This window comes from Clarias gariepinus, chromosome 28 (genome assembly GCF_024256425.1).
Source record: "Clarias gariepinus isolate MV-2021 ecotype Netherlands chromosome 28, CGAR_prim_01v2, whole genome shotgun sequence".
Taxonomy (NCBI): domain Eukaryota; kingdom Metazoa; phylum Chordata; class Actinopteri; order Siluriformes; family Clariidae; genus Clarias; species Clarias gariepinus.
Genome location: NC_071127.1, coordinates 7,606,054 through 7,630,052, shown reverse-complemented (window position 1 = coordinate 7,630,052; position 23,999 = coordinate 7,606,054). Strand labels below are relative to the sequence as shown.

General features: G+C 41.2%; 1 protein-coding gene across 2 annotated transcripts in view; it reads left to right on the top strand.

Annotated features, from left to right (window-relative positions):
• Positions 1–7,325: 7,325 nt before the first annotated feature.
• The window catches only part of LOC128515676 (septin-7), a 35,886-nt gene continuing 19,212 nt past the window's right edge, over positions 7,326–23,999 (top strand). For both annotated transcript variants that reach the window (XM_053489784.1, XM_053489783.1), the window contains exons 1-2: positions 7,326–7,579; positions 18,353–18,459. In XM_053489784.1, the coding sequence (XP_053345759.1) occupies positions 7,339–7,579; positions 18,353–18,459 (348 nt within the window). In that variant the 5' untranslated portion in view covers positions 7,326–7,338. The remainder of the gene's footprint in view (positions 7,580–18,352; positions 18,460–23,999) is intronic.

Genomic DNA, 23,999 nt, shown 5'->3' with positions numbered 1-23,999 from the left:
AGAGAAGTTGGGGTGTTACCAGATTTGCACTATTTGGTATCAGATTTGCAGTACCAGATCTCCCAGTTCTTGGTTCCAGATCTCCCACTCTTTGGTACCAGATTTGCAATGCTTTGGTACCAGATTTCTCACTTTTTGTTACCAGATTTGCAGTACAAGATTTCCCACTCCTTGGTACCAGATTTGTGCTCTTAAAGCTTATTGTTAAGTCTCATTCAGTATTGTTAAGTCTTCAGCTAACAAACCTCGAACTTGTAATAAGGAGTCGAGCAACAAAGCCTTGGTTTGACTTTTTGGTGTAATTTTTTATTTATTTTTTCCCCCACATAGCGGAGGAGTTAGCATGTCCAGTTACGATTACTAGAGCGATATGGGAACCATGTAAAAATAAATAAATAATCTGCACTGTTCTTCTGTTTCCTCTAAAGTTGAATCAGATTAAACACGAAGATAGTTCATCTGGAGGGAGAAAAAAGCTAATTCACGCAAAGTCACTTCTGTTTCCAGCAGTTAAATTCAGTTTATCTGCATGAACTTTGACCCCGTGAACATGAGTGTTGTGATTTGAAGGAATGCAGAAGGATGTTGTCTCTTCTTTTAAGTTTACCACTAAATTTGATACGATGTGGTTGTTGAGGTTAAAGGCGATATTTAAAGATACTACTGAATCTGATACGATACCAGTTTGATTCTTAAGGCAGTGAGCTGATGTTTTCTAACAATTCTAACGACACGTTACAAATTTTATTTATTAAGGAAGCAAATCAATGTTTGATGATACTACTGAATCTCATTCCAGCAAGGCAGCAAGATGATATTTAACAAAGCAACTGAATCTGATACAATATGATTCTTAATGCACTGAGTCGATATTAATCAGTACTACTGAATCTGATATAATACGGTTTTGATTCTAATATGATATGATGCTTAAGGTAGTGTCTTAAGGCCAGTCAGTATTTAACATTACTACTGAATCTGATTTAATATGGTTCTTAAAGCAGCGAGGCGATGTTGGACAATACTACTGAATCTTAAAGACTCGATTCATAAGGCAGTGTGTCAGCATTTACCGATACTGCTGAGTCGGCTACAACTTGATTTTTTTTTTTTTACGGCAACGAGTCAACATTTAATGATACTACTGAATCTGATATGATGCAATTCTTAAGGCAGCGAATCAGTGTTTAATAATACTACTGAATCTGATATCTGAATGATATCTGATATAGGGCTGGGCGATTTGGCCTAAAATCAAAATCGTAATTATTTTAACTCGATTACGATTAATGAACGTTTATTTTATTTATTTATTTATTTTTTTGCCCTCATAGTTCACTGACAAGTTTTGTACAGTAAATATGCTCACATAGTGAGAGATTTTTGAATGAAGGGTGCATTACTTGATTTTTTAAAATAATTGAAGGAAACACACACTATCTACTATCTATGATTATTTATTGAACATCAATGTTGAACAACTGAAATTAAAGCACACGTTGCCTAAAACGAACAACGTCACTCTGGGCGCTTGTCGGTCTCTTTTTTTTTTTTTTTTTTTTTTTTTTTTTTAAACCATGCACTGTTCATATTCAGTAACGTGATTGTGCTTCAAGTGTTGAAACAAATTGGTGGTGTTACCTTTGGGCGTCGAAACTGTTTTTCTACAGTGTCTACATCTGACTTTATTTTGTTCGATGTCGTCCTTACTGAAGCCAAAATATGTCCAAATAACGGAGACTGCGTTTTTCTTTGGTACAAGCTGCTCTTGTTGCTCAGTTGTCTCAGTCTTTAAGCTCTCCATGCTCGACATGTCGGCGGAATAACGTAACGTTACGGAGCGGGGTCATGTGACTCCACACGCGGTAGTGTTTTTAAAGGGAAAGTAATCGAAATAATCGACTTGGGAATTTTTTTTTTATCGATTATAGGTTCTGAATGTCGATTTCAATTACTTTTCGATTAATCGCCCAGCCCTAATCTAATATTTGAATGCGATCCTTAAGGCAACGAGTCAGTATTTAACGATACTACTGAGTTTGCAACAATTTGATTTTTTTTTTTTATGGCAGCGAGTCAGCATTTAACGACACTACTGAATCTAATGTGATACTTAAGGCAGTGAGTCGACATTTAACGATACTACTGAATCTAATGTGATACTTAAGGCAGTGAGTCGACATTTAACGATACTACTGAATCTAATGTGATACTTAAGGCAGTGAGTCGACATTTAACGATACTACTGAATCTAATGTGATACTTAAGGCAGTGAGTCGACATTTAACGATACTACTGAATCTAATGTGATATTTAAGGCAGTGAGTCGACATTTAACGATACTACTGAATCTAATGTGATACTTAAGGCAACGAGTCAGTATTTAACGATACTACTGAATCTAATGTGATACTTAAGGCAGTGAGTCAGTATTTAACGATACTACTGAATCTAATGTGATACTTAAGGCAGTGAGTCAGTATTTAACGATACTACTGAATCTAATGTGATACTTAAGGCAGTGAGTCGACATTTAACAATGCTACTGAATCTGATAAGACATGATACTTCAGGCAGTGAGTCAACAAATACCAATACTACTGAATGATGTGGTTCTTAAGGCATTAAGTCAATATTTGATGTTACTACTGGATTTGATACCACTTGATTTTTAAGGGCGTCAACATTAAATGATACTGACTTTTTAAAAAATTATTATTGTTGTCTTCTGAAATTAACCAGTGAACAGTATCTCGCTGTGTCCTGGAGTTCAGAACCCCGGTTTTATCGTTGTAAATGTCCCCAGGGACGATGGAGTCATGAGGGGAGTAGGAAGGGAAAGGGAGAGCGTTTGTCTCTTAGGACTGTCCCAGGATGGAGTGTCTCACTGGAGTCTGCTCTCTGCCAAAGGAGGGTTGGAGCAGGAGTCCAGGCTGAGGGTCATGGGAGAGGGCGTTGTTTAAAAATGTAGTCCAGCAGCATGTCACTGAGAGAGAGAGAGAGAGAAAGAGAGTAACACAGCAATACAGACTGAGAGAGAGAGAGAGAGGGGGACGGAGAGACAGACAGAGGGAGTTTTGACTCGTTGTGTAACGTCTCCTCATGGCTGAGAGATGACTAATCTACATTCATTTATTCAGCTTCAGTAACTGTAGCCAGTCACTTCTGTCCATCCTGTCTGTGTCCTTACAGTTTTTATGGTCTCTCTCTGTCTCTCTACACTGTGCGTCTTCCCACACTCATGTACTCCTTATCCTGTTTTCCTCAATGCTTTCACTCTCTGACTGACTCCTCTCTTTCTCTCTCTCGTTGTAGGTCTCTCTGTCTTTTTCTGTATGTCTTTCTGTGTCTCTTTCTATCGTACTCTTTTTCTCTCTCCCCTTTATGTCTATCTTTTTGTCTTCCTGTCTCTTTCTGTACATCTCTCTTTTTCTGTCTTACTCTCTGTATGCCTCTTTCTCTCTGCTGTTCTTTTTTTAAATTTCTGTCTCTTTCTATCGCTGTCTCTTTCACTGTCTGTATTGCTGTCTTTCTCAGTGTCTCTTGCTGCCTCTATTGCTCTGTTTCTCTCTTGTTGTCTATGTCTCCCGCTGTCTGTATTGCCCTGTCTCTCTCTTGCTGTCTCTATTGCTCTTTGTCCCTCTCTTGCTGTCTCTCTCTCTTGCTTTACTGTATCTTGTTTTCTGTCTTACTCTCTCACTGTCTCTCGCTGTCTCTATTTCTTTGTGTCTCTCTCTCACTGTCTCTTGCTGTCTCTATCGCTCTGTCTTTCTCTTTCTTTTACTGTTTCTTGGTCTCTGTATTACGCTGTCTCTCTCCCTCACTGTCGTTCTCACTCTCTTACTATTTGTATTGCTCTTTGTCTGTCTCTCTCTTTCACTGTCTCTCGCTGTCTGTATTGCTGTCTCTCTCTCTCTCTCTCTCTCTTATATTGTATAGCTTCATCTCTCTCGCTGTCCTTGTTTGTCTGTCTCCCTCCCTGTGCCTCTCTCAATGTATATTGTCTCTTTGTGTGTCTTCCTGTTTGTCTGTCTGTCTTTTTCTCAATCTCGCTATGTGTCTCTGTCTTTCCTTCTCTGTACCTTTAACCTTTTTATTTCTGTAACTCTCTCGCTCTCTCTCACACACACGCTTTCTATATATATATATATATATATATATATATTGTGTTATTGTTGTAGTTGTTACAGTCACAGTGAAGTAGAAACACACCTACACACGTGGCCCCTCCCCCCCCGTCTCTCTCTCTCTCTCTCTCTCTCTCTCTGCTGTTCACCTCAAGTGTATTTTGTGCTGTAATTTCCTTTTTTTTATAGCTAGCAGAATTAGCACACCCAGTGTTCACATGCTGTTTTTTGTTCTGTTTACCCATGATGCCTCAGTGAACGTGTTGTTTTTGAGAAGTTATTTTATATATACCGATGTTCCCCCTTTCTAACGCTCAGGTTCACACCTCATCCACAGACGACCACTTCCCGTTTGTGTGTTAGAGAGAGAGATCGTACTCTCTTTTTTCTCTTTTCTCTTTTTTGCAAACACCTGTCCTGTAGAGGAACCACCAGGCCCGAGATAAGATCGACAGGAAGTGGTGCAGCGTCTGCACTTTTCTCTTCACTGTGTCTCTCAGACTGCACACAAACACACACTCTCACACACTCACTTCAGGTTGTGTGAGTGAAGACGTGCTGACGTTGTGTTTTTTATTTTATTTTATTTTATTTTTATTTTTTTCCAGCTTTATCTGTAGTCGGAAAGAAACGTACAGTTCAGTCCACGTCTGTCCAAACTCCACAGAGAGCGAGTGACGCTGTTTGTCCCGCTACTTCCGCAGGGACGCGTTGATTATGGGGACTGTTTTCTACATGAACACATTTAAAGGAGTCTCCAGTTTCAGCACGAGGTTTTTCAGAAAGTTCCTCAGGTGGATTTTTTTTCCCCCCTCAGACAAGAGACACTGAGGCGGTACTAAGGGGTAGCGCTGAAAAAAAGCTAATAAAAATAAAATTTTTACCAGAGTAAGTCGAAAATGATCCGCACTCTGTTTCAATACACCTTGTCCATCTGTCAACAAGCTTTCGTATTCCCTTGTGAAAAAAAAATGTATTATACTGAGCCGTGAGCCACACATGAATGCACTGCTGCCTTCACTTCATCACCAGTAGCGAATCTCACGGTGTTCCAATACTTCTGGCCCTTTCGGAGAATCCCAGAAAACTGCAAGCGTCACTTTTTTTTGTCTTTTGAGCTTTTTCCCAGTCGGCGATCGAGGACGTTTCCCTCATGCCGGGTTACCGTCAGGTTTGTAGTGATGAATCCACGTCTTGTCAGCATTAAAGATTCTCCTAAGAGTATCGGTCCAGATTTTGTTCATGGATATCCAAGCGCTTCTGTTTATGCTTTATGTGAGTTGTTTCAGCAACCAACAAAAAAAAAAAAAAAAAAACAGGAATCACTGCACGCTGCTCTTCTTCCATGCAAATCTCAAGCGGGGCATAAATTTTTGCTCACGACCGCGGTTACAACTGAACTAATGTAACACGTTCACACCTGCACGGCAGTGACCTGGGGAGAGACTGGAGCCTCGAACGGAAACCGCTGATGAGACGGAAGTGTTAATATAACCGGAGCACGCATCATTTTAGACACGTTTCCGTTGGAGACGAGGAATAAAGCGCACCACGAGGTCGCCGCCTTTGATCATTGCTTCCTGTAAAGTGTTTCATTTAGTCCTTACATTCATATACGGAGGAGATTATTGAGAGACAGATTCTCTTGTTCATGTGTGTGGAACCAGAATCAGAGTGACTTCATCATAGTCATAGTTTTTTATTAGCTATATTTAGCCACGTGTCTGACTTCCCTGTGTGTGTGTGTGTGTGTGTGTGTGTGTGTGTTTGGGCTGTGTTGCTTAGTCAAATAAGTCAGGGTCACTTCTCAGAAACGGCAGATCAGGGAAACCGGTTTGAAGAAAAAAAAAATCTATATATATATATATCCTTCATTTTCCCGTATAAACTCTTCTGATTATCCAAATACTAACAGACATGATGTAATGTTCGTGAGACATGTTTAACGTCTCTCTCTCTCTCTCTCTCTCTCTCTCTCCTCTGCCTGATGGACCGGTTCTGCATCATTCACCCCCCCCCCCCTCCTGCTCGTCTTCCCTCATCATGTGGACTACCGATATGTCGATGCTCTCCAAAGTAGCAGTAAGTACGATTGTTGCACAACTGTTCATTGTATTGATGTTATTCACTCACATGCAGCTTCATATCCCCTTAATCAAATAAAATTTATATAAAAAGCCCATGTGTCAAAAAAAATTTAATTATTTTGGAGTCAGTGCGGCGATACACAGAAAATCTAACTGAATCTATGTTTTTTTTTCACCAATTTCTAATAAATAATCTGTATAGCATGAGCAAAAAATTACGATACAAGCCATGGTGTCATGAACATGGAACAGCCGCCTCAGCAAACGCTTATCAAGAATTTGGTGAAAACCAACTTCTTGAGCATGGGCAGGGTTGGGGAATAGGTTTAAGTTTAAGGATGTCTGATCGTTTTAATCATGTAAATAAGACTAGTCTTAGCAGTTTTTTAGACTTTTCAATATATTACGGCCTGAAACCGAATGAAATTTATGACGCATTACTGATTTAATAAATAAAAATGTTGGCGAATTCCTGGGAAGCGGTTTAGAAAGCCAGACAGTGACAGACATGCACACGGACGGACTGACAGAGGGACGGACAGACAAATGTACAGACAGACGGAGGGACGGGCAAAGAGTCGGGCAAACGGAGGGACGGGCAGAGAGACAGATGGACAGATAGATGGATAGATAGACCTATAGACTGACACAGACAGATAGAAGGGGGACAGACGGACGGATAGAAGGGTGGACAGACAGACACAGATAGAAGGGTGGACAGATAAAAGGGTGGACAGACAGAGAGACGGGCAGACGGAGGGACGGGCAGAGAGACAGGGGGACAGACGGACGGATAGAAGGGTGGACAGACAGACAGAAATAGAAGGGTGGACAGATGGACAGAATTAGAAGGGTGGACAGACGGACAGATAAAAGGGTGGACAGACGGGCAGACGGAGGGACGGGCAGAGAGACGGGCAGACGGAGGGACGGGCAGAGAGACGAGCAGACGGAGGGACTGGCAGAGAGACACATAGATAGACGTATAGACGGACAGATAGAAGGGTGGACAGGCGGACAGATAGAAGGGTGGACAGGCGGACAGATAGAAGGGTGGACAGGCGGACAGATAGAAGGGTGGGCAGCCATGTGGTGTGCTCTGTGCCCTCAGCCCACCTTACATCATGTCCTGTAGTGTTTTATTCCTCACCTACACCAGGTGTTATACAGAACCAGTGGACTTTGTCCTGTGCATTGATTCAAGTCCACTTTCTATCACTGTATCTTCACCGTGCGTTATATATTTTTTTCTCTCTCCGCAGCAACAGAAGAACCTGGAGGGATATGTGGGCTTCGCAAACCTCCCCAACCAGGTTTACAGAAAGTCCGTGAAGAGAGGCTTTGAGTTCACGCTAATGGTCGTGGGTGAGTAGACTTCCAGCAGGGAGAAAAAAAAAAAAGTTTAACTTTTGTTTACACGACGGTCTCGAACCGTACGTAGCTAAACCCGGCTCATTAATCTCACCGGAGCGAGACGGAGACACTCGGGGCTCGGCAGATTCCTTTCTGTTCCTCATAAATTCCTCTCCAGATCACTCGGTTTTTCACATTGTTAATGTTATTCTCACACCGTCAGCCCGCGTAGGCCTCAGTGAGTCACGTTCGCTCACATACACGCATCGAGAGGACATCCGTGTCACATCGAGGTTCTCTGCTAGTGCACCGATTTCCTTCCACACGCACACACACTTCTTACTAATCGCATATCCTGAGCTCTGATTATTCTCACTTCCTGCACTTGTACTCACCAGCTGGACGTTTAAGAAGCTGCAGTATGGAGCGCGGCGTCAGGGAAAGAAAAAGAGCTGGAATGTGTCTAGGAAAAACAAAAATCCAGCATCCTGTAGGATTCTTTAAATAGGAGGATTGTATACGTTTGTGTGTGTGTGTGTGAGAGAGAGAGAAATCCTTTACTTTCAGGAACAATGCATCAGGTCACAGAAGCAGGAGAATGTGATAAATGTTGTTAAGAAAGGAGCTTAAGGTTAAGGGTCGACGAGTCAATCCCGGGCTCGGGTTACTCCGTGTCCATCCGGGTTTGTGTTCTGGGGTCTAAACAAAGACATGCAGAGACGTCAAAGACGTGAGAGATGGTCTGTGATAACTTACATCCTAGTGAGGGGGACGGGAATCCCCAGTCACATCTCGATACGATGACGTCACCACACCGAGGCGCTGAATCGATTAACATACAGATTCTATACGGATCAAGAGGTTATTAATATCCCGGTTCAGTATAATGGTTTTTTAAGAAAAGCATATAATGCAATTTTAGGATCTTTAAGCATTAGTTTTCTCACTTAAAAAACTAGAGCTAGTAATCAACAATCACCTCACGATACGATATTATCACGATTCTTCTGTGCCAATTTGATTAATATTTTGATTCTATAAGTATCAAGAGTTCGATCCCTGGTTGGTATTATTATTATTATTTTTTAAAGTGGATGTAACTGGAATGTTTTACATCTGAGCTCCGTGACTAAATTGCACGTAATAAAAGTTATTAAATATCGTCCAATACTTAGTTATTATTTTCACTCAAAAAGTAGAGCTGGGAATCAACAATCACCTCACTGTACTTAAATTGATATCCCGGTTTGATGTATTTTTTTGTTTGTTTGTTTTGAGTAAGTTGTCATGACTCAAAACGTTTTCTACCTTTGCTTTATTCATCAGCTTCACAACCGAATTGAACTTAAAGTCGTAAAATGTCGCCCGTTCCTTATTGCATTAGTTTTCTCGATTAAAAACAAAAAGTTGTTGCTTTACAGTTACCGTTCTCAGAGATCACCTTAGATGAGAGCCGTTAAAGATCATCAGTAGCCGAAACATCTAAATATCAACAGGTTAAAGGAGATTATTGTGTGTTTTGGATAAACGCCCTCAGTATTGTCTTTCAGCAGAGAAAGAAACCAGGAACGGAAACAGGAAAATCAGCAGTTAGAAAGTGATCTCACACTTTTCAGCGGTTGTGTATTTATTCATTTATTCATTTATTTATTTATTGTCCCCTGTCTCAATCCCTACTGTTTATGATGTCAGGCAAAGGATTAATGTCCTGTCCTGGGGTGGATCCTGGGCCGAATTCCCAACTAAAGATAAAGCGCCTCCTGAAAGTGAATGAATCACAGATAAAAAAAAAATAAATTAAAAGGCCTCATAAGTGAAACAGTGTGTGTGTGTGTGTGTGTGTGTGTGTGTTGCCGCACTGGGTGTGAGCAAAGTGGCACTAAAAAGAATTATAACCTAAAGCAACTCAATTGTTATAATAAAGTCGAGTCAATTATAAGCTTAGTAAGGCGAGGGGCGCGGTCGCTCCAAACCAGCTCGTGTTCAGAGACTTTGAATATTTAAATTCCCTCAGCGAGGAGGAGCGCGTTTCGTTTCCTAAAGAACGATTGTGGCTTTTGTTTGTTTGTTTTTTTTTTTTTTATGTGTGAATCCATACATGTCTTGCACCTTTCTGTTTTCCTCAGAATGAGAAAATCTTCATTCTTTCGTTCAGCTTAGTGTTAAGATTTAAGTGTAACCCAAGAACCCAGAGACTCAGGAATCTAGCAGTTTGAGGTGAAGTGAATTGGCTGTGCTTGACTCTCTCAATGTGTGTGTGTGTGTGTGTGTGTGTGTGTGTGAGAGTTTCAGACGTGACTCTGTTCCGTACAGGAACTCGGTGCTGGCGCATAGCAGCTCTCGCATGAGTGATGGATTTCACAGAGACAGGGGCTCTGAGAATGTGTTCTTAAAACAAATGTGAACCAGACCACCCCCCACCCCCAACTGGAATGTGTGTGTGTGTTTGTGTGTGTGTGTCGTGTATTGGCTCGTGGGTGGGTAGTTTCCTGTAATTCCATTCATCCAGTCACGACCAGCAACAGAGCAGCACCAGCTGAAAGCCCCGAGCTCGTATCCACTCGGTCCGAGTGCCGTTATGTGCTGAGAGGCGCGACTCTCCTCCTCAAGATCAGAAATGATCAGATTTACAGTGTTTTATATTTCCAGTGCGAAGAGAGGGAGATGGGGGAGAGATCGCACAGAGGCGAGCATTTCGTCTGAGATGCATCCACGTGACACGATTTAGAGCTGTTTTAAGGCACACGGCGTATTTCAGAATTGTAGAAATAATTAAAAGTGGATTGGAGAAAGTTTTAACCGTATCCTAATCAATGCAACTCTCGGAAACCGAGACCACGCCTTCTCGATCATTCCTCAGACATGGAGATGACCTTCACACACACACACACACACACACACACACACACACAGACGGACACACGGACACACACGCCACCTCTCTTCCCAAGACTGAGAGATACAGAGACCACACCTCCTTTATGTAGGGGTGACGAGTCTCTTTCTCCGACATTGACAGAATTAGAGGCCACGCCTTCCCCAACAATGCGAGATAGAGTCCACACCTCCTTTTTAGGAGTGACCAAAATAGATACCACGCCCCTTTCGTCAGGATTGACCAGAATAAAGACCAGACCTCCTACTCCAAAACTGTCTATTACGGAGGCCACGCCTCTGTAATGGACACGCCTCCTCTGGGAACTGATGGAAACAGGGGCCACGCCTCCTCCAGAACTGAGATGCAGAGGCCACGCCTTCTTTTTTTTTAGGTCTGACCAGGATGGAGACTAAGCCACCTTTTCCAAGACTGACAGATACAGAGGCCACGCCTCCTCTAGAACTGACAGACACAGAGGCCACGCCTCCTTTTTCAAAACTGACAGATAGAGGCCACGTTACCTTTTCCAGATATATAGACCATGCCTCCTTTTTGATAACTGACAGATAAATAGGCCATGCCTCCTTTAAAAAATCTGACCGATACAGCGGCCACGCCTCCTTTTTTCAGATACAGAGGCCACGCCTCCTTTTTTAAAACTGACAGATACAGAGGCCACCCCTGCTTTTTCAAATCTGACAGAGGCCACGCCTCCTTTTCCAGACACAGAGGCCATGCCTTCCTTTTTTTTAAACTGACAGATAGAGGCCACACCTCCTATTTTAAAAACTGACCGATACAGAGGCCCTGCCTCCTTTTTCAAAACTGACCAGAATAGAGACCATGCCTTCTTCTCCAGGACTAACGGACTCAGAAGCTACGCCATCTCTAGAACTGATAGATACAGAAGCCACGCCTCCTTTTTCAGTAACCCATAGACAGGTGGTCTGTCAATACTGTACCAGCTCTAATCAATCAATTAAGTAAATGAAAACAATTTTCTGGGATTATATCATCATTTACATTTAGGCATTTGGCAGACGCTCTTATCCAGAGCGACTTACATTTTTATCTTATACACATCTGAGCAGTTGAGGGTTAAGGGCCTTGCTCAAGGGCAACAGTGGCAACTTGGTGGTTGTGGGGTTTTGAACCTGGGATCTTCCGAACCGTAGTCCAATGCCTTAACCACTGAGCTACCTCATCACATAGTCTTGATGAACAAAGTTGTCTTGGATTGAGCCTTTAGTTTTGAAGCCATGCTAATAACCAGACCGCTCTCCTGGGTAGGATAGCTGGCACATATGGTAGACTCACAAATGTCCAAAGTTTGTTCTACCGAGACAAACTTGACCTCACATCCCCCCCAACCCAATGAAAGAGCTTCAAAGACCAGCTGAAGCGTCAACTTAAGGCAGCTGGCATACCAGAGAAGGACTGGGAAAACATCACCAGAAAGGGAACAAGCTGGAGATCAACTACCAAGCGAGGTCTGAGAACTAGGAGAGAACCATCGGCGTAGACAGTCAGTGTCCAAGGATCTTCTTCTTACTGATCCACAAACCAGAGGAACCCAGTTTATAATTACCTGTTTAAGTAAAGTATCATAACCACCTTAAAACCTACAGTTCACCTTCTCTCTCTGACTCGGTCAGTTTGAGCGTGTCTGAGGTCGTCTCCATGCTGTTGGTCACGGAGATATGAACAAGCGACACTGAACCTGACACGACTTGACTAGAGGAGCAGATGTTGGAATCAAGTCATCAGTGTGGTTGAACGTGTTTGACTGGCAGGTAAAGACGTTCAGCTGGCCAAAGTATGTGTGAGTGTGTGTTGACCTGTGTGGGTTTTTAGTGCGCTCAGGTTTTTGGCACACCACACCACACCACATGAAGGATTAGCAGCAGATTTGTTTGTGCTGGCTGTGACTCTGGTGGTGCAGGTTCCCTTGATTGCTGAGAAGTGATGGATGGACTTGGATGCCAGGTCTTACTGGAACAATAAGTGTAGCGTTTTTTTTTTTTTTTCCATTTGTTTGTTTTTTTACGGTTTATGAACTTCTTGTTGGAGTTTTCTTGAAGTGTAAAACAAACACGCTCGCTCGCTAACTGACCTTATCGCTTAAATTGTATTTAATTAGCTGACTTTTAAAGGACGTTAGGAAAGGAAATATAGTGTCATGGAACGGCGAAGAAGATATCCTGGATTCTGATTGGTCAGAAGGTCACAGCAGCTCTGAGTGTATTTGTTTTTGTTGTTTTTAACCATCTGTGGAAGGAGTCTCCAGTGTCAGAGGTGATACTGTGTAATATTGAACATTTCTACATCTTCAGGACTTTATCTTCTTATTAACTTAAATAAGAGAAACAACTATATAACTGGATTTAATAAAGTGCAGTACTTAGTTCGTGTGAAGAACAGATTTGCGAAAGAAATTAGAAACTAGTACTTGCAATCTCTCTCTCTCTCTCTCTCTCTATCTATCTATCTCTCTTTTCTTTCTCTCCCCCCTCCCCACTTCCTGCCCCCTCCACCTCTCTCATGCAGCATTTACACAGCTGTGGAATATTTCCTTTAAAGGAAGTGAGCTGGACGATCCCGAACTGCCAGCGCCCTGAATCCTCCCAGCCTTTCTCTTCACCCCATCCCATCTGATATCACCATCATCTGATCATTATCCCTTTTTTGTTTTTTTCACATGAGAAGTTTTATACTGCAGTCATTTTGCATTCCTGCCCTAATAGTTATTTCATCAGGTTGTTTAAAGCTTGAGATCAAAAAACAGCATCTTATTTAGATCTTACTGTTAATGCACACGTTTTTTTTTTCCCCTTAGTTCCATAATTTCAGGCTGAGAATGTTAGTGTGTTTTCAGCAGATTTGGAGAAACACGTCCTGAGATCATTTACATCCAGACATTTGCATGTTTATTAAACTGCCGAGTTTACAGATGTGCAGCTGTTCTGTCCCACATGTTCCTATAAGTTGCATGTAAGCAAATCAAATCTTGAGCAGTTTGTGTGTTGGATTTGTCGTTCTTAAATCTTTTTTTTTTTTAAGAGAATCCTAAATTTAGATGTTAGGAGTGCTGACCCTGCACTCTGACCTCCAATCATTAATAAACTGAGATATGACGAGAAAAGGATCTCTCCACAAAAATAATTCCACATGACCGACATTCTTTAACCCGTTTTGTATATACAGTCCAAGTTTATTAATAGTCATCTAAAAAGGGATCTATTTTCCCCTGCCCTGTCAGAAATTTCCAGAATGATATCAGTATTCAGCGCTGTGGCCTGCGGGGGCGGCGACGGCTCGATTCCCGCCGCGACGCTTAGAGTTTCCCCGTCCTTAGTTGGTTTCCTCCCACTAATTCCAGGATAAGTGGTGTACAGAATGAGCGAGTAAGCAAGCGATATCAGTCTGCGCTACTTTATCAAGATGTCCTACCTGTAGTTTTGAACAGAGGTAGCGTTTTCTAACTTACTGGTAGCAATTTGTGAGGTTTTTTTTAATTATTAAAATATAATATCTGTGGTTTTTCAATGTTATTAGTCAGTCCATAGTAAGTCAGCTGTTACTTTAATCATGTGATTTAAAAAAAGTGTGCAATAAAAAAAAACTTGGTGTCTATGGTGGAAGTAAGGTAGCATGGATTTATGGGCAGGCGGTAAAAAAAAAAAGAATTCCAAGTACAAGAGCGGTGAACTTGGGTAGGACAGACTGATGGACAGATTTATAAAATTCTGTTTTTATTAAAATCATGTTTCTATGATGTAGGATGAGGATGGGGTTCCTGCTGCCTCTTAACGTTTCTTCCTCAGGGAGGTTTTTTCCTCACTACCAGTTTCTTTAGCTTGTTTATTTGGGGAAAAAATAAATAAATAAACGTTTATTTATACCATTTATACCACTGTGAAAAGCGCTGAATAAAAAATCTATAGCACTTTTAACAAAACATTTGTTTTTGAAGTAATTTAAAGAAGTAACTGTTTGCATAAACTTAATGTAATTCTTAATGAAAGCCTTAGACGCTTATGAGAAGCTTGTGATTAGACTTCAGTACACACACAAAGATGTAAAGACAGTGAAGCAAAACGAACGTGAAAGCGGACATGAAAATTAACGTGTGTCATTCTCAAAACTTTTGTGAAGTATTTCAAAGTTAAATTTAGAAGTTTAAAAGTTTTCAGGGGGAACTGAAGTAGTTAAATATAATTTCTCAAAGCAGAACCATGAACTAAAGGGGTAGAAAATGCTGACTAAAGAATAGAATGAATAGCTTTATGATTAAGGAAATCTAAAAGCAAGAGACAATAAAAAAAATAAATAAATAAATAAAAAAAAGGATGTAGAATGAGATAAAAATGTCCATCCATTCGAATCATGATCAAAATCGTGGACTTACTTCGCCATGAACCCTAGTGGGTCTAACACACACACAGGTGTACACACACACACTCTTGTAGTAACCGTAGAGTAATGTGATGGTGTGATGGGCGTCTCGGAAATGTTCAATAAAAAAGATGTATTATCTTGTACCGTTGGTTTACGGTAGAACACATAAGTGTTGTAAAGCTTTCCAGGTCCGAGTCATCCAGCACCGCAGTTTCGCTTTTGGACATCTGCTGACATCATGTGTCATCTTCCCTCATCCTGAACCCTTTCACCCCCGACACTTCTTTTATTTCAAGCCCTCACATCTATAATCTATATATAAACATGGTGGATATTAAAATCTTAAGCTTATCGTTGTGTGTTTGTGGGAGACGATCCTGTAGCTTCTTGAGCTCCTCGATATGTCTCGCTATCCTTGTCCCTGATTCAGACTGGTGCTCGTATCTTTTCTCCACATTGTTTTTTTACAAGATGATCACATGAGCATATTGGATATTTGCTGTAACTCTTAAAAGATGTTCGAGATTTCATTTTCTGGATGACCGAACAGCTTCATGAAGAGTGTGTGTATATATATGTGTGTGTGTGTGTGTGTGAGAGAGAGAGAGAGAGAGAGAGAGAGGATGCAGTGTTGATCTGCCCTTCGGAAAAATATTTATGATGCGAAAGCGTGTGAGCGCTCTTTGTGTACGCGCTCCTCGTCGCTCGGCTCCTCGGGCCGTCCTCAGCTCCGGCTGGCAGCAGTCAGGCACTTAAAGGTCAGGAGAGGAAGGTTCGCTCTGTGCCAGCGTGTGCCAGCTCTCCTCACACTGCCCGCTTTGTTTCACTCGTGTTCAGCTTTAAAAAAAAAAACACACTGCTGCTGGAGACCGTGACAGGCCTTCTGAGGATCTCGAACCTTAAACTTAAAGAGACTGGAGTTGTGTCGTTATTACACAAGATGGTGGTTTGAATTTTCAGCACTGTTGTGTTCAAGTATACAGTATAAACTCTGTTCAACTCTCGGTTCTGATTGGCCAGAGTTTGCATCCTTAAATCTGATTGGAGCTGAGTGAGTTAGTCAGTAAGGTAAGTGTTAATGAGTCAGTCAGTGAGTCAGTCAGTAAATGAGGAGTTCAGTCAATCAGTGACTCACTCATTGACTCACTTACCTCACTGACTGAGTGGTTGACAGACTCACAGACTGACTTGACTCACTGACTGACTGACTCACCTCACTGACTCACCTCACTGAGTTGTATCACTGACTGACTTATCGCACTGACTTACCTCACTGACTCACTTACCTCACTGACTCACTTACCTCACTGACTCACTTTTCGCACTGACTTACCTCACTGACTGACTTACCTCACTGACTGACTTACCTCACTGACTCACTTACCTCACTGACTGACTCACCTCACTGACTGTGACTGAATAACCTATATAACAAGAATAGCTGATAGCAGGAGCTGACTCGTCTTCCACCAAAATTAAACTGAACTATAAATGTTTACAACGTGAGACAACGATAACGTCAATAAGGAAGCAAATCTGTCCACATACAGCACGAGGTCAGTGCGTCAGAAACATCATATTAAACTTTTTGTTTTGTTTTTCTGTTTTGTTTTATTTCTTTCCCCACATCCTCCTTTTCCTTCAGCTGACTGATTTGAAACTCACATGACCTTCCATAACTCTGTGTTATATGAAACACTACTGGAGAAACAAAAAAAAAAAACACACATTCTGACATGATTATGCAAGAAAGGGCTGCCAAAAAAAAAGGAGGGTCAACAATGCGAAAAAAATTCTCTTTGCATAAACTTAATGTAACTGGCAATAAAATCCTTAGATGTTTATGAGAAGGTTGTGATTATACTTTAATACTCCGTAGTAACATCTGACACAAAGTTCTAAAAACACTGAACAGTGGCCTTTAAAACGAACGTGAAAGCGGACGTGAAAATTGATTTCTGTGTCATTCTCAAAACTTTTGTGAAGTATTTAAAAGTTAAATTTAGAAATTTTGGGGTGGAAATGAAATTTTGAAGAAAATATCACGCAGCACAAAAGTGACCTACTATATGCAACAAACAACATTTAGCATAATATATTTTGATTTATTTAATATTTCTATTAATTTCACATTTCACAGATTCAACCTACTGAGGTAAACAAAAACGTCTAAGAATTAAACACTCTTTAGTGTATAAACATGACACTGTTTGTCAGAGCACGTAGCCCTTTAAACCCAGAGCTTTGTTTTATTTAGCCATTTTTTGCAGAAATTATTTACATAATTATTACAATTTTTTAGTAAATACACAGATGTGTAAAAGTGTTTGCCCCCTTACTTATTTTTTTGCATGTTCGTCACACTTTAATATTTAAATTTGTTGGATGATCTGAAACATTAGTCAAAGATAATGCAAGTAAACACATCATGCAAGGTCTTTATTATTAAGGGAAAACAAAATCCAAAACTACATAGCCCTGTGTGAAAAAGTGTTGGCCCCCTAAACCTTAGCAGCAGCAACTGCAATCAAGCGTTTTCGATAACTTGCAGTGAGTGTGTTACAGCGCTGTGGAGGAATTTTGGCCCGCACATCTATGCAGAATTGTTATAATTCAGCCACGTGTAAGGGTTTTTCGGCAACCTTAAGCACTCAGGGAGCCGCTTGGAGCTGTTTCCCACAGAAAAGAAAACACCGGAAGCCACAAAACTCAACTTTTGACATCTAAAATAAAGATAACACATGTATATATGTTTTTTTTTTCGTTTGTTTGTTTTACCTTTATGCTGTGTATTTAAAAAAAAAAAAAACAGTGTGTTGCATTCATGAATAATTTATGATAAATGCATCAAGTTAAACAAAATCTTATTTCCGCATGCAACAAAAACAATTTTAACTTGAAAAACATCATCAACAAAAAGACACTGGGTTAAAGACTACTTTCTATTTTAACTTTTTACTTTTAAATGCCTATTTGAGTCCTCCTTAAATTTTTAAAATAAAAAGCTGAACGTAAATGATCCACCTGCAAGCAAAACAAACATTCTTTATTTATCACGTGTACTGGAGAGCACAGTCGAACAGCTCAATAAACCGGTTGCCGACCCCTGACCTAGGCGATCTGATGAACTGAATTTTATTTAGTTTTAACCAATTATACAAACATGACTGAGCAAGAGAATAAAAGGAAATAATGGGTTTGATGGGCGAAGAAATGGGACAGTCATGATGTTGACCATGTGATTCTTAAGGTTGTTTCTGTGACCAAAATAGCAGCAAAAATTTACACGTTTTAAAAGTAGTGATAACGCTGGTTCTACGTGACACACTAGAGTAATGTCTGAAGCCTCCTTTGACACACTTCTGTATAAACTCAGTATTACCCTTCCATATAACTTTTTCTTTCTCTCCAGTCTCTCGTTGGCCGGCGCTGTTACCTGTACAGATCAGTTCCGTTACGTAAAAACGACTCACGATCTTCTGATACAAGTTTGTTCTTTATCTTTGCAGGAGAGTCGGGGCTGGGGAAGTCGACCCTCATCAACTCGCTGTTCCTTACAGATCTGTACTCTGCAGAGTATCCTGGGCCTTCTCACAGAATCAAGAAGACCGTACAGGTAAGCGGTGTGTGTGTGTGTGTGTGTTCTGTACAATCAGCATTAAAGTAATTACAGACAAGTGATTTCAACTGAGGAGTTCTCGATCCTGTGGTAAATCAGGCACAACAGGTGATAAAAAAATGTGGTCTGACGTTCCTGCAGATACAGATTCATTCCTTGTATTACTGCCACCTGCTGGACTGGAAGGGGAAAAAACGTATCGTTGTGTACGAGACGTGATGTAATGACACATATCACGGTTAAAACAACGATATGTATCTTTTTAAATTGTACCATTTGGATTTCAAACGTATTTATTTAGGCTAACACCAAATAATAATAAGATGATGATCTCATTAATAGAATGAATAGAACCATATTTATTTATCACATAATAATATATATTGTATATTAAAAAAAACATTTTTCAATTATTCACACAATATAAATAAATTCCTGATTACGCTTCTGCACATTAAATAATTGCACAGGTATATATTGCAATTATGATTTTCACGCAATTAATTCTGCAGCGCTTAATAATATAGCAGTTTGAGTCGGAGCGGCGCAGTGGTAAAGCGCTCGCCCTATCATCCGGAGATTGCTGGTTCGATTCCCGGGTGATGCCGTAACTTCTCACAGCCGGAGGTCTAGAGAGAGCTGATTGGCCGAGCTCTCTTAGAGGGGAGGGATGAGAGGTACTAAGTGCTCCCACGTTAATCACGCAAGCAGAAGGAGAGGATAGCGCTGTCCTTCGAGAGTGTTACGCCGCGCCAACGGTGCGTGAGCGAGCAGTTTGAAAAGATGCACTCGACTGGCCTCGCGTGGTTTAGAAACACGTGATAGTGTTCTGCCTTCCCGACTGAGTGGTAGTAGTAGCCTTAATGTGGAGCCCCCTAGTGACGGGGAAGGATTGGACACGACTAAATTAGGGAGAAAATCGGGGGGGAATCAGGGGAAAAATCCCCCCCCAAAAAATAAATTTCAGCCTTGTTGAGGTTTAAAGACCTGGTGGAAGTGACGAAGTTGTACCTGTTGCGTTTTATCGTTAGCGTTCCTTTAAAACCACCAAACTTACCTCAGGATACTCAACGTTTTTTGTTTTTTTATTAGTTTTTTCATGTCTAGTTTTATAGCTGTAGTGTACGCATGTATTAGCGCTTGGCCTTTAACGTTACGCACACACACACACACACGTCTTGGTATGTTTGTTTAATCGACAGCCTGGAATACAGCGAGCGCGTCGACGAGGCACAGGAAGAGCCAGCTGGTCGGGGTCCAAGCACCACAATATCATCTTTGGAAAGATTAATAAAATATGTGGTGGTGTGGGTTTTTTTTTTGTGTTTTTTTTTTCTTCATCCTCGTTGAAGACACAACGTACACCTTTCTCTCTCTCTCTCTCTCTCTCTCTCTCTCTCTCTCTCGATGTGTTTGTATAACCTGAATAAAAGTATAAGGTTTCACATCCAGATCCATCAACAAATCCAGCTGTCGACACAGTCGTAAAAGCTCTTTCTCTATCTCTGTCTCACACACACACACACACACACACACACACACACACTGAGGGTTTGAGCAAGGGGAATCTGGCAAGAACTGTCTTTTCTTTTCTTGTGAAAAGGGAAACTCCCCTAGTATAAATGTTTTTTTTTTTTTAGCGAGACATGTCCCGATAGTAAAATGTCCCACAACGTGTTGACGTTTTAATCGCGAGGTATTTATAAGGAAACGTTCTGGAAAGGTTGTTTTAGCGTTAAACGGAGACTGAGGTGGATAGAACTCGCTAAAGTAAGTGTGGATGATGTTTCCTCTGTGGTGGTTATTCAACCACAAAACCATGCAGTTAATTAAATTTCGTTAAAATCCGACTGGAATCCGTGCGGAAAGAAATGATATTTAAGGTCCGAGCGGTGACGCACACGTCCTGGCGAAGCGTTCATCTTTTTTCTTTTTTCGATCGCAGAGGTGCCAATCCCTTAACAACATAATAACTGCTCTTGTGATATACAGTACACATATACACATACACACACAGACTGCGAAGCCTGAAATAGCCTGCCGTTGTGGAGTGTGTGTGTCAGCGCCAGGCCGCAGTGTGGGTGGTTAGCGAATGCCATTCCCAAAAGCGCGCCTCTCTCCCACACTTCACCGCCTCCTCACAGCCTGCTTTACGCGTTCACTTCCAGCAGAGATGCACTGCAGCAAACCGTACACATGCCTCCCCAGCACACACACACACACACACAGCTCATTTCACCCGCCTTGAGCAGGGATTCAAACGCCCCTATTCCAAACCATCGCTGGGATCCGACCTCACGCCCTCCTGTGGGTGTGTATCGGCTCTATGCTCACTGAACGTTTCATTACAAACACTCACAGCCCTCTCGTTTGTGCACCGTCATCCAGTCACATTTCAGAAGCAGCGCACTGCATTAAAAATATAATAATAATGCAAATAAATCATTATTCCAAAAAAATAATAATAAAAAAAGTATTTGCCCCTTCTGTTGTTTTTTTGCCACATTGAGATCATCAAACAAATTGTAACATTACACAAAAAAAAATAGTTTTTAAATGATTATATCATTTATTAAGGAGGGAAAAAAGGCGTCCAAATCTGCCTAGCCCTGTGTGAAAAAAAGTAATAGCCCCCTAACAAAATGTTGTTGTTTTTTTATTTTATTTTTTTAGGTCATCCATGGTCGTGTATGGCATTTCACTGCATGTCATACACGGTGTATGAAACGAAAAAAATGTTTACTTAAATTTTAACTTAATATCTGTTTGTGACACCCTTGGTGAATCATTAAGCATAAGCAAAAAATGCAACCAAAAAAAACAGCATATTAGTAAGGGGCGAATACTTTTTCACAGCACTGCATAAACGCAATCAAGCGTTTACGATAACTGACAATGAGTCTCGTGGGGAAATTTTGGCCCGCTCTTCTTTGCAGTATCGTTTTTAATTCAGCTACATTGGAGAGTTTTTCCAGCGTGTATGGTGTGTTTAAAGGATCTCAATCAGATTTAAGTCCCGATTTTGACTCGGCTGCGTGTTTAAGCCTGATGTCCTCCTTTAGGATATTCTGGTAGAGCTCAGAGTTCATTGTTCCATCAATTATGACAAAGCACCCCCTGATCATTACGGTACCACCACCACCACCACTAACACCATGTTTGATTTCACTGTGGAGGAATTTTGGATCGCACTGCTTTGCAGAATTGTTTTAATTCGGCCACATTGTTGGGTTTTCAAGCACGAGCGACATGTTTAAGGGCCTTACTCGGATTTAAACATTAAGAGCTTTTTAATTAAATATCAGAACGAGAAAGATCTGAACTCAGTGATGTGATATTTGTTTGTTGATCATCTTTACAGCAGGATTTGTGTAGAATGGCAAGAAGCTCCGGTGACGTTAATAAGCAACTCTGTGCAACCGTGGTAAGCTAAAAAGCAACTCAAACCGTGAGAAGACTGGAGACAATGGGTATAGAAGAGGCTGGGAAAGCCACGCCCCTTTTACCGTTTGTTATTAACGGCGTGTTAGTAATAATGAGTGTGAAGACACGGAGTAACGTTCTGACAGGGTCGATAGGACTCGAACAAAGAAGAAAAGCCACCACGTCTGGCGTGAGCGCTGATCATCTTACAAAAATAGTTTAGGAATGAACTAAAAGTGTTGCCTAGCAACTCTTCCTAACCGCGGGCATGCTCATATTTGTGAGAGTAGTTTCTCTCTCTGTCACACTGTGAACCTTATATAACATCCATTTATGATTTCATTTGATTGTGATGCGCTTTTCATAACTGTGTATTTCTAATTTTAGTGTCATTAGCGCTGCCTCTAAACATGGAGCAGAGACACAGCAGCGTCCTGGATATTAAAACACCTCGTGTACATTATTATATATATTTAGTTATATAATTAGTTTTTTGTGCTACATTTGGTTTTCTCAGGCAAGAACCTGATGCCCGAAAAAAACAACAGCTTTCTGAGTGCACTCTCTCTCTCAATAACACATACACACATATACACACACACACAAACAGGTGCTATGTCATTATCATTTCAAAAAGACTTTGCTCGGTGTTTGTCTCTCAGGCTGACGAAAGAGGAATTGAGTGTGATTATTGTTATTATGTTGTTGCCGTGCGTTGAGTTCAGGCTGCAAGTCAGCCAGGTTGACAGATTATGGACTCTCTCACTCACACACACACACACACACACACACACACACACACACACACACACACATCCAGTCTGAGTCACTAAGTCTTCCTGGAAATGCTGACAGGTGTGGTGTTGTGAAGTAGCAGGTGTATGTAAGACTCAGAGTTATGGAAAAAGCGCGTCGCAGAGTTATGGAATAAATTGGAAAAATAAAAGCATAAAATGACACCGTGTCGTTGTTTAATGGACATAACTTCCAATAAAGAAACACTGGGAGGTGTGATGTACAGGTCGTCCCCGACTTGCGAACATTCTTCCGGAACGGAAATCGTTTATAAGTCGGATTTGTCCTCAAGTCCGACAAAGTGAGTCTTGTACTACTTTGACACGAATATACAAGTAAAGCATATCGGTCCATACCAGGACGGAGACTAAATCTCCGTCCCCTTTCTCCTTTTTAGCCATCATGTGGCTAAAAAATTTAACCTCGCTTAAGGAAATAAATCTTGCACGTCAAATCTAACAGTGTTGTCTTTGCACCTTTAAATTGCCAGGGGAATCCTGGACGCTGTTTTGTCACCGAGCTGTTTTCCACTGTATTGGACTGTAAACTCGTAATTAGGATTATTCACCATCGGGACTGCTTTACAGGACAGACATTTTCTATCATTGTGCTCCCGGACTGATTAATTGAAACTGGTGAAGCCGACTCATTTCTTTCGCGCGCACACACACGTACATACACACACACACACAAGGCTGTGCGGCGCCTATATATTTTTTTCTTTTACAATACATGTGAGCTACTTACGTCATTTTTTTGCATCTATGAATGTTTGTAGAACCGCGACCCATTCGTATCTGTGGAAATTCATAACTCGGATGTTTGTAAGTCGGGGACTTTTTTTTTTTAAAACTAAACAGCTGTGTGCAGTAGCTGGAACTCCCAGCACTCAATGATTAGTTTCCTGTAACCGCGCACTCCTGAGTGGTTTATTCCTTACACACACACACACACACACACACACACACACACAGAGTAACTCTAACTGCACTTGTAGTCTAGTTGTCCTCTCTCTCTTTCTCACATGCCTGAAGTACATAGAGGAAGTGCTAGGAGGAAACATTACTAACTGTGCCAGTCTTGCGGTTTGTCGCATCACACTCATGACACACTGCAAATGTTTGAAACATGATTTCTCTCATGAATTTTTCCCCTCATCTTTCCCAGGATGTTCCGTCAGACAGACAGACAGAGGAGACCAAATACAGAACCATCCTTCTGGTTTCCCAGCATAGTTTGCTAATAGCGTAGCCCGACGCGATGCAAGTTTGCACATGCACTCTTACTTCGCACCTCAGTGTAATGGAGCAACACTCTCT